This window comes from Crocodylus porosus, unplaced genomic scaffold, assembly GCF_001723895.1.
Source record: "Crocodylus porosus isolate Cpor-Errol unplaced genomic scaffold, CroPor_comp1, whole genome shotgun sequence".
NCBI classification, from domain to species: Eukaryota; Metazoa; Chordata; order Crocodylia; family Crocodylidae; genus Crocodylus; species Crocodylus porosus.
The window spans coordinates 104,873,128-104,884,035 of NW_017728947.1; the positions used below are offsets into that span (position 1 = coordinate 104,873,128).

At 46.3% G+C, this 10,908-nt stretch overlaps 1 protein-coding gene across 1 annotated transcript in view; it reads right to left on the reverse strand.

The window, feature by feature from the left end:
* MTHFD1 (methylenetetrahydrofolate dehydrogenase, cyclohydrolase and formyltetrahydrofolate synthetase 1) overlaps positions 1-10,908 on the reverse strand; it is a 70,689-nt gene that overhangs the window by 26,535 nt on the left and 33,246 nt on the right. Inside the window, 5 exon segments of the mRNA XM_019550839.1 lie at positions 3,927-4,029; positions 6,111-6,185; positions 6,295-6,402; positions 8,680-8,726; positions 9,421-9,557. Coding sequence (XP_019406384.1) covers positions 3,927-4,029; positions 6,111-6,185; positions 6,295-6,402; positions 8,680-8,726; positions 9,421-9,557 — 470 coding nt within the window.

Sequence of the window (10,908 nt, forward strand, 5' to 3'; positions counted from 1 at the left end):
ACTACCCAGAAGGGTGACTGGGGGGGAGCAGAGCAGGACCCAGACTGGTGGCAGCAGGGGGTCACGGACTTTTATTTTCAACATAAATAATGCTTTAAGACTGTAATAGGATGGCCTGTGTCCCTGTAAAAAGGGTCTGGCAGCCCAATTAAGGCAGACTGTCTGTGGGGCTTCTGGCTAACAAGGGTGTATCCCAGAAGAAACAGCTTGAGGAGGGAAGGAAGCTGGATGGAGACATCCTAGGTGAGGACAACTGGATCTTGGTAAAACTCCTCCCTTGGGGAAGGAGACTAAGATTTCAGACATTCATAGATTGTACAGCTGGAAAGGACCTTGGAAGATCATTGGGTCCAGCCCACTGCACCACGCAGGAAAGATCATTTGGGGTCAGGCGAGACCAGCGAGGTGACCATCTAGTCTCCTCTTGAAGGCTTCCAGGGTAGGTGACTGCACCACCTCTGGCGGGAGCTTGTTCCACAGTCTGGACACCCTGACTGTAAAGAAGTTTTTCCTAATGTTGAGCCTGAATTGGTCTTCCAGTAGTTTGTGGCCATTACTCCTAGTTTTCCCCTTGGGTGCCCTGGTGAACAGTTGCTCACTGAGCTGTAATGTAGCAGTAAGCTGCTACCAAGTCCCCTCTCAGCCTTCTTTTCTCAGACTGAAGAGTCCCAGGTCCCTCAGCCTTTCCTCATATGGCTTGCTGTGTAAGGCTCTGATCATATGGGTGGCTCTTCTCTGGACTCTCTCAAGCTTGTCCACATCCTCATTAAAGTGTGGTGCTGAGAACTGGACGCAGTCCTCCAGCTGTGGTCTCACCAGTGCCGAGTAGAATGGAAGAATCACCTCCTTGGCTTTGCTGGGGATACATCAATTGATGCATGCCATGGTATTATTTGCCCTACTAGCTACAGCATGGCATTGTCAGCTCATATTCAAACTGTGGTCTATTATTACCCCAGGTCCCTTTCATTCGTGGTGCTAGTCAGTTTGGTGCTGCCAAGCCTGTAGGTGTCGGGGGTTGCTCGTCCTAAGGTGAAGCACTTTACATTTCTCGACATAGGAATCTGATGAAGTTCAGTCTGCCCAAATTGCTAGCCTGTTTAGGTCTACCTGTATCTGTAGCCTATCTTCAAGCGTGACCATGCTTCCCCATAACTTGGTGTCGTCCGTGAACTTGGCCAGTGAGCTTGTTTCACCCCCACATCCAAATCTTTAATAAAGATGTCGAAAAGTACTGGACCGAGCTCTGACCCCTGTGGGACACCACTGCCCACTTCTTGCCAGGATGACACAGATCTGTTCACTACAACTCTCTGGATTCTGTCCTACACCCAGTTTCTCACCCACCTGACTTTTTCAGTTACGCCCAAAATCCTCCAATTTTCTTGTGACAACATAGTGGGATACTAGATCAAAGGCCTTGTGGAAGTCTAGGTATACCATGTCAACTTGCTCTCTCATGTCCAGGTGGCGAGTTACCTGGTCACAGAAGGAGATGAGGTTGGCAAGGCAAGACTTGCCTGTGATGAAGCCATGGTGGCTGTCATTCAGAATCTTACCTTCCGCAAGCTTATAGACAGACCCCTTGATGAACTTTTCTAGGATTTCCCTAGGATGGAAGTCAGGCTGCAGTGACGATGTGTAGCGGGTGCACAGGGGTGCACGTGCACCCCCTGACAGCCAGCATTCCCTGCTTAGGTGACAGGCAGGTGAGAGCACTGGTGCCCCCCCCGCCCTGAGAGAACTGGCCAGGGAGTGGGGGCACCAGGAGAAGCAATCCTCGCGGTCCCACCCTGGCCAACTGGGGGGGCGGGGGGTTGCCCCACAGCCAATCGTACCAACCTGTAAGTGCCGCAGCACACCTGAAAGTGCACTTCTGGGTCGGTGTGATCAGCTGTGGGGGAGCTCCCCCCTCCCAAATTGGCATGATCGGTCGTGGGGGGACCCCCCACAAGTTGCTGACTGCCGCTGGGGGCGGCAAATGCACCAGTCGCCCATGTTAGGCTGATTGGCCTACAACACTGGCCCTCTTCCAGTCCTCAGGGCCTTCTCCAGAGCGCCACAGTTTGTGGAAGAGTTTCACCAGGGGTTCCGCAATGGCTTCAGCCATCTCCTTCAGTACTCTCGGATAAAGATCATCTGGTCCTGCTGACCTGTATATGTTTAATTTTTTTAATTGGTCATAGATCAATTCTACGGCAATAGTAGGAAGGTGATTATTCCTACCATGCTCATCCTGTACTCTACTTGGCGTTGTTTTTGCCTTGGTCTGGAGAAGTCTTGATCAGGGAAAGGACATATTGACCAGGAGCTGGAGGCTGGACAGGTGGAGTGACTAGAGCAGTGCTTCCCAAACTTTTCCTCAGCATGGCCTTTCACTCCCAACCCACAGCCCTGCACCTGTGACCCCATCCACAGATGGTGCAGCGCCATTTGCGATCGCAACCCACAATTTGGGAACCACTGGGCTAGAGGGCCCTGAGGCTGCCAGAGATGGAGAATGCATTGCAATGGGTGAAACTCTATATTACAAAACCAGTGATAAAGTCTGAAACTCCACTACTATTAGGAAGTAAAGCCTGCTCCCCATGCAGATATTTTATACAACCATCTGAGAGAGGTGGGTGATTTTTTTTTTTTTTTAACCAAAATAGTTGCACTGAAGTGTAGATGCAGTTACATTAATTTGGCTTATTCCCAGGTGGAAAGGAAAGATTTTCACATGCATGTAACTCTGTCCAACTACATAAGGGTAGTTAAAGCACTGTAACTTACCTGGGTTTAGACAACACTTAATTAAGGAAACAAAGCACAAAACTTTCATTTTCAAAAATTTAGGCTACAAAATGGGAAGCACTAGAAACATGCACATAATACATTAGCATTTTAAAGATTGATCATTTTTTGTTGGTTAAAGAAAATGCACATTCAATTTTTGTGCATTCTGATTTGATCTACAAATATTCAAATGCAAAAGAGAAAATGTCTTTTCTGAATTAAATTCTATATGCAGAAGTTAAGATTGGCTTAATAGGAGTTACTTAAGATATCAATACCTGAAACATTTCTTGCAGTAAATAAATTCTAACTAATAAAGCTATGTGTTTAAAGTTATTCTAAGGAAAGTTAAAAGCCAGACAATGCTGTTTCTTACATTAAAATATTGTTTAATTAATTGAATGTCATTATTTCCAAGCATTTGTAATTGAACCAAACTACAACAATGCTGGAATCACTCCCTGAAAAGGCTTTAAAAAAAGCTGTTAACAGGATGACTGGATTAATTTCCACAGTGTGCCTGACAAACAAATTAAAACATCTTGAGAAAGGAAAGCTCAGCTGCCACAAGTCTTCATAACTCCATGGAAGTCAGTTATTTATGGCAGCTGAGCATTTGGCCCACTGGCTGATAAGGAATGAAGTTCAATGCTGCATCATACTGCAGTACAGAAATGACAGCAACCACATCAACTCTCAGGCCCATTGAAATCCATGGAGTTTTACACACCCACTCAGGCATTTCTGCAAATCCCGTGAGACACTACCTGCATCCAGATGTGGACTAAATGCCCTTAAAAACCTGGAGCTAAATGACTTGCTCATACAGAAGTCTGCAACAGGACAGTAAACTGAATCTGGTCTCATAATGCTGCACTAGGCACTCCTCCCCCTTTTCTGCATGGGAGGGAAATGGGGCAGCTAACCACGGGTTGCCAATCTATTGTTCTCGCATTGACCTGCTAGCAAAATCAGAAATGTGAACATGCTCTGATAAGCTAAGTCTGACCGGAGCTCAAGTCTTTATACCAGCAACGGCTGGGCCTCACTTCCATCTCTAAAGCACCACATGCAGACTCAGACCCCTCCACCCCACCCTCCAATCTTTTCATGTTTCCCAATCAAAACCGTTCATCTTGTTCTGGTACCTCTTTGCCATGTAATAGTAGTCGGATCAATATCCAGTCTGACAAATTTGTGCATCTCTTCCTCTGTCAAGGTCGTGGGTTCCATTTTCCTAATACCCAATTTCTGGGAAGGAAAAAGATTTAAAAAAATGACAGGCCAAGTTTACAGAAACAATTATTTATTAAACAATTAGCCATCAGCAGCTATTTCCCCTATTTTCAGAGATTAAAGGAATAGAGGGCACTTCTCTGCATTTCTTCTAAGCCAGTGATTCTCAATCACGGTACTGTGGCACCCTGGGGTGTCCTGAGATCCTTTCAGGGGTGCCATGGGATGCAATGCAATGTTAGCAGTTAGGTGTGCAAACATGATTCACAAGATAACCCAATGATTTCAAATAGGAATCCACAATATTAAAAAATTCTGATCTATTGTGATCTTTCTGCGTTCTTTACAATAGAAACATTGCCATTTTTTCATAGTCAAAAAATGAGTGAAAATTAAGAGCTGGCATTTTATAAGCAGCACACCAAGTCCAAGGAGGAGTGCCCTGAGCCTAACAAGGTTGAGAACCACTGCTCTAACCAAAGGATGGGAACATCCATTTGTACCTGCAAACTGAGAAGGCTACTAAGTAACTGTGAAAGTACTACACACCATAAAATCCCTTCCTTCCACCAGAGCAAGTGTCAAGGTCCCAGGTGGAAGGCATCCAGAGACATTTCAAACCAGAGAGATCTCTTGCTCAGCATCCCTATAGAAACTGTGCAAAGTTCACCGTTATGCACTGCATTCTGATCATTAGTCTTGCGTGTCTATACCCATTTCTCATTACTTTGCCTGGGGTCACTGCACACGGCTGTTAAGCATTAAAAGCACACGGCTTTCGGCATGCTAGTTAACGTGGCACAAAGGAAGCATTAAACAATCTAGTCACAAGGCTGTCAGCATCCCAGAAAGTACTGCTTCAAGAACAGGAACATATTGAGAGGATGGGCAATTTGCCAAATTACTTAATTGAGAGAGAAATTATTTCAGGAAGACCGGTTCAAATTCAAGCATAGGAATGTGGAAAATAATTGAACTGAATTATGAACCAGCGAATCCATTACCTAGATGGTACAGTCCTGCAACTCTGTAGAAGCAGGGCAGAGAGGATTCCTTTCTGCAGTGTCAGCATCCCCTTCATGTCACCATGTTGCAGTGACTTGAACTGTGATAAATGAGGACAGAATACAACTCTGCGCAGCATGCCAGGAACACCAGGCAACGTTATGCACATTGCCAGTTCAGTGGATGAGGAAAGACTGGGCCTGGGACTCAAAACATCAGTCTCACCTGGTGGGGATGCTGCAGCTATTTAACAAATTCCGACTTTAGTCAGCCTGCTCTGGACTCCAAATGGACTGTATTATATACCTACATAATGGGAATCGCTGTAACTCATTCTGCATGAGCAGCCTCAGACTTGTGGGTGGGTCTAGCATGCTTCGGGCTATTGTAATGGATTAACCAGCAGAAAATTTCACCCTGGAATGGAATTTCTACAGACCAGCAACACATGTGGCAAAAAAACCTGTCCCATTTACATCCTAGGGTCTGCAGATCATTTAAAGGACACAGCTGTTCACGTATTCAGGAACTTTCTAGATAAAAGCTGACACAAAAGAATATGTAATAAAAAGATCCTTCTCCCACCTCTGCCCAATTTGTACCAACCCCTGTTCCAGGATTTCCAATTATTCCTGTTCTGCATGCTGTATTTTTAAATGACTGTTCTGGCCTGCAGTCACAATAATTACCCCAGCAGGAAATGTCATCTTCAGCTGTGACCATCTAATTGCATAGGGTCTTCAGGGTTAGGAACTGCCCTTATTTCTATCTGGCATTGCACCAAGGTCACTGGATAACAGGAGCCACTAATAAGCAGCCCTTGTTTCTTCCATTCCCCCCACCCCACACACACATTCCTCATTCACTTATACACGACAACGTATAACATGAGATCAGCTCTTCCTCAAGGAAGAGGCTGTGTCACAGCTCATATGCGTTGTAAAGAAGTGAGCACATTTTAGCTCACTGCATAAATAATGACTACCAACTGCCCAACAGGGCAACAGAAGGCTTTTGTCATTCCTCTTTCCCTATGCAAATGAGAGGCCTACAAAAAAGCACTAGACATCAAACAGGGTTGATCAACTCACCTGCAGTCTCCGGATCTGAATATCAGAGAACTGCCTAATTCCATTGATCAGAGGCACCAAGCGGGTATAAAGAGCCTTGTAAAACAAGATGCAAAATTAGCAGCTGCAGGATATCCAATAAATCTTGACATAATTTACTGTGTTCAGTGCACTAAAGAAAGGAATTGCTTGCACTGTGTTTTACCTGATCAGTCTGGGTCAGCTCATGGAATATACGAGCATCGATAGCAGCAGCTACCAGGTTACTGGCTGCAGTGATAGCATGGATGTCACCAGTAAGGTGGAGGTTAAACTAGGAGGGGGAAAACAAAGGAAAAAAAGGAGACACCAATCATATCACCCTTATTTAATTCTCATTTATTACAGTCAGATGGAAAGAGAAATATTCATAGCGGTGGTACAGGGGGTGGGGAAATCACTCAGCACAGTATGTGGAGCAGGAGATAGAATTTGTCTAAACAGAAAACACCTCCCCCACATTTCTACAACTCCCAGAATGCAGCATTCAAATAAAAGCTTTCCTAGACCACTGCAAGTCATTTCCTTCAGTTCTGCCAGGTCTTCAAGAGTCAAGCAGCTGATGGCACAACACAGTACTATTGCTTTAGTTGTTCTTGCATTTCAGAGCTGTGCAACATAGGCTGTCTAGGCTGCAGCCATTGTAGCTAGGATTTTCTGACCCAGGCTAGCTCAGGTGATGCCGACAGCCTAGATGCAGTAACAAAGAGCTCAGGACATGCACAATAACCAAGCATTCAGCTTCTACAGTGGTTTCAGAAGCCAATGCTGAGTTCTGTGCTACTGCAATTATACTGCTATCAGCTCCCAGGTCAACTAGTTTAAAGCTAGCTTGAGTTCAATTATAGACACTGCTAGGACTACAGTGTAGATAGAGTATAGGCATTTGAGATTTATAGCCCTTTCTTCTCGTCTTGAGCATAAACCTGGAGATGAAGAGGAGGGGCTGCAAGACCTAGCTACAACAAGAGAGAGATGAAGGAAGAAGACAGCTTTAGGAAAGTCAGAAAACAGGCAGGACCTACAAAGGCCTTAAAGCCAGAGACTGAGACCTAAGTGACCAGACAGCAAAAACAGAGGCAGCACAGCCATATGCTGAAATAATGCTGGTTCACTAAAACCAAATGACCTCTTGCTGTCCAGTTTTGTAGCCTTCATTTTAAACCTCTCTGCTGGCTAACAGTCAGGCCAGGAAGAGCTTGTTTCCAAGTTATGTCCATCAGTGTCTCAGCATCTGTGGCATGATGAATGACTCCAGAGATCTGCTGCTTAGAAGGGGGAGGCAAGAAGTGGGGGGAAGGGAGGAATGTACTGATTTTTAGAAAAATCGTATATTCTGGTCTTGTAGGTCTCTGCCTTTCAGGTCAGAAATAGCATAGTCTATAGAAATAACTAGCCCCCTCCCAGAGCCATCCAAGTTCCTTGTGTTGGGCTCAGATTAGTGTTTTGGCTAATCTAGATAACTGGTCCAAGTGACAGTGCCTCCACAGCCTTTTGGGAGGTGATTTTTGCCGTCAAATCCACTGATAGGCCCCTCAGCACCACTTTATATCAATCTCTGCCTTTATTTATATATTTTGTGGACGTGCTACATAAATTTATCCCAGCTCCCCCCTCATCACCTCTCCTAATCCTTTTTAAATTCCCTCTAATGTGCTAATATATTTCAAGCACATGATACAAAACATAACACCAATGCTGCAGAGCGAGGGGCCTTCTCACCCCAACTCAATTATGCTATCTGTGTAATGTAGCTGCTTCCATTTAACACTGCAGTATTCCTGACTAATGTGTTGCCCACAAACACCTCTGTGTCTTCACATTTCTGCTTTTCAAATTTCCCTTTCCATTGCAATTAATAATCTGGAAGAGTCAAATCTAAATCCACAGAATACATTACTGATAGAATCCACAAGTGCCAGGACCACTACTTAATATTCTGGTACTTTAAGCACCACAGTATTTTACAAAAGAGAGTCTTCATTATCCTCATTTTGCAGATGAGCCATGGAAGAACAGGGAACTGGTCAGTCTGAAGCATGCAGAGGTCCACAGCTGGGCTGGGAGGAGAACTTCACTTGTGTGCACATGCCAAGGGCTCTGAGGGCAGAGCTACGTTGGTGAGGGACACAGACAGTGCAGTTCTACCATCAAAACACCCCACAGGGATGCAGCCCTGATGGCAGAGGACAGCTCCAGTCATTTCACGGGGGCTGCCGTAGCTGTCAGCAAAACCTCTCCCTGCGGGCACAGCTGTATTCACACCAAGGGCCCTGGCCACTGTAGTTAAAGTGGCAACAGCCCCATGGGATACAGTTGTCTCAGTTCCTAGCCCTGTACAACAATCCTGGAACTTCACAACAGCACACTATGTATCTGTCCTTGTGCTTTGTACTGGAGCATATATATTACAGCTCTGTGGAAAAAGCTCTACACTCTTTTTTTAGACAGATGCATCTGCCTCTACACAAGGTTTCCATGTTAACTGACCACAGTCTCTGTCTATCTAGGGCTGGGCATTACATACAGTAGGGCCATGAGCCAAAATTACCTCCTCCATGGGGATAACTTGAGAATAGCCACCTCCTGCAGCTCCACCTGCAAAAAGGCAGAGGAAGGAAGTCATCATCAGCCAGATAGTCTTATGTCTCCTTAGCATGCAGTGAGATCAAAGAATACTTACTTAAAGACTTTTGAAAATAAGTCTTGATTATTGGACCAGGCTGGTTATAACCCAGAAAACAATAAGTATAGTCAAAGGCTGCATCCCTTCTAGAGGGATTTAATTCTCTTTTCATATACAAAGTGAAACCCTAGATGAGGGGATTTCAACACTTTTTTTTAATAAGTGTACTCCCACCTGCTGGATGCGGAGCCAGGGGGATGCCACATGGCCAGATGCGGAGCAGCATCAGCGCAGGGTGGTGGTGGCAGCTGCCTCGTGTGAACTACCCCTGCACCAGCCAGCCGGGCAGCACCTGTGCGGCCCAGAAACGGGCACCACTGCCCTCACCCCTCCCACCCCCACCCTGTCCTGTCCTGGGAGGTGGTGGTGTGGGGTGGCCATGCTCCATCCCTGCCCACCCACACATACCCCCTAGGGCCTCCCCAAGCGGTACATGTACCCCCAGTTGTCGACCCCTCCCCTAGATGATATCATTGGGGATTATCCTGAGAGAACAGAAAACAGTCCCTCAAGATACATGACATTTCTAAGCATTTGCCAGTGACCTTTCCCACACAACTTCAATCCAGCACAGTCTACCAGCAGTAAGACCCTGCCCACTTGTACCTTTTATGCCAAAAGTTGGCCCCTGAGAAGGCTGCCGGACACAGGCAAAGACATTTTGGTGCAGATGAGCTCCAAGAGCCTGAGCAAGGCCCATTGTTGTGGTACTCTTCCCTTCTCCCAGAGGTGTAGGCGTTATGCTGCAATATAAAACACACCATGAACAAAAGACTCCTTGAAGGACAAGGTTCATAGCAGGATTGCATAACAAGAATAGCCAGTAGCTATCTTTTGCAGCAATAGGAATTCCAGAAAAAAACAAGCCTCAGTCTTCAGGGCTGAAGCCAGTCTCTACCCACAAGACATCAGAATGGAGCCTGTTGAGGAAGCAGACTCACTCAAGACTGGTGTCTTGCACCTTCCTCTGAAAGACCCGGTGCTGACTGTTGTCAAAGATGGGCTACTGGGAGAGGTGGAAGGTAAGTTTGATTCAATCTGACAATTCCTAAAAATTTCTTCAAGCAGCCAGTGCACTCTTAAAATTTTACAACCAAGCAATAAGACTCCAAGAAGTTCTGCCACATTCTCCAATACTGCCAGGAATGGTAGCATAATTTCATAATAATGTAGGCTTATGTCTTCATGCCTAATGGATAAGTCATTGGCCTCCTAAACCAGAGATTATGGGTTCATGTCCCACCTGGGGTGATTTGTATAGCATATTACTCTTGATCAAGTCCACTTTGCTTTCTTGGTGGATGCAGGGACGATACTGAATAGGGAACAGACCACTCTAGAGCAGTGGTTCCCAGCCTTTGCTTGCCATGACCCCAAAATAGGACTCCCCCCCGACCCAGAGCTGACCCTAGAGAGGTACAGGGCTGGGGGCAAATCAGCCAGTGCAGGGCCCCCTTAACAAGGGGCTGGAGGGCAGGCCAAACCACAGCTGGAGGGCAGGCCAAACCACAGCCGCCCTGCAAGAGGGGATGGGGCCGCGGCCGCTCTGCCCAGCTCCACAGGGCCAATACGACCCTACTGCGCATCCCCAGCAACCCTAATTTGGGTTGTGCCCCAAGGTTGGGAACCTTTGCTCTAAAGATATCCAGTTCAACAATCTCCCTGTATACCACCCACTTCTGCCACCATCTCTCACCCCATCCTCATTAAAAAACTAGGCGACTGAAGCAGTGATGCCTACATAGTCAGATGGATTGCAGATTGCTGAAGGGTCGTACTCAGAGGGTGGTGGTGGTTGGGTCATATTCAACCTGGGGAGAAGTGGGCAGCGGAGTCCCCCAGGGCTCGGTCCTTGGGCCTGCGCTATTCAATTTCTTCATCAGCGATTTGGATGACGGGGTGAAATGCAACCTGTTTAAATTCGCTGATGATACCAAAATTTGGGGTGAGGTGAGCATGCTGGTAGGGAGGGAAAGATTGCAGCAAGGCTTGGATAGGTTACAGGGGTGGGCTAGCAAAAACAGGATGCACTTCAACACTGATAAGTGCAGGGTGCTGCACTTGGGCAGTAGAAACCAGCAGCACACTTATAAG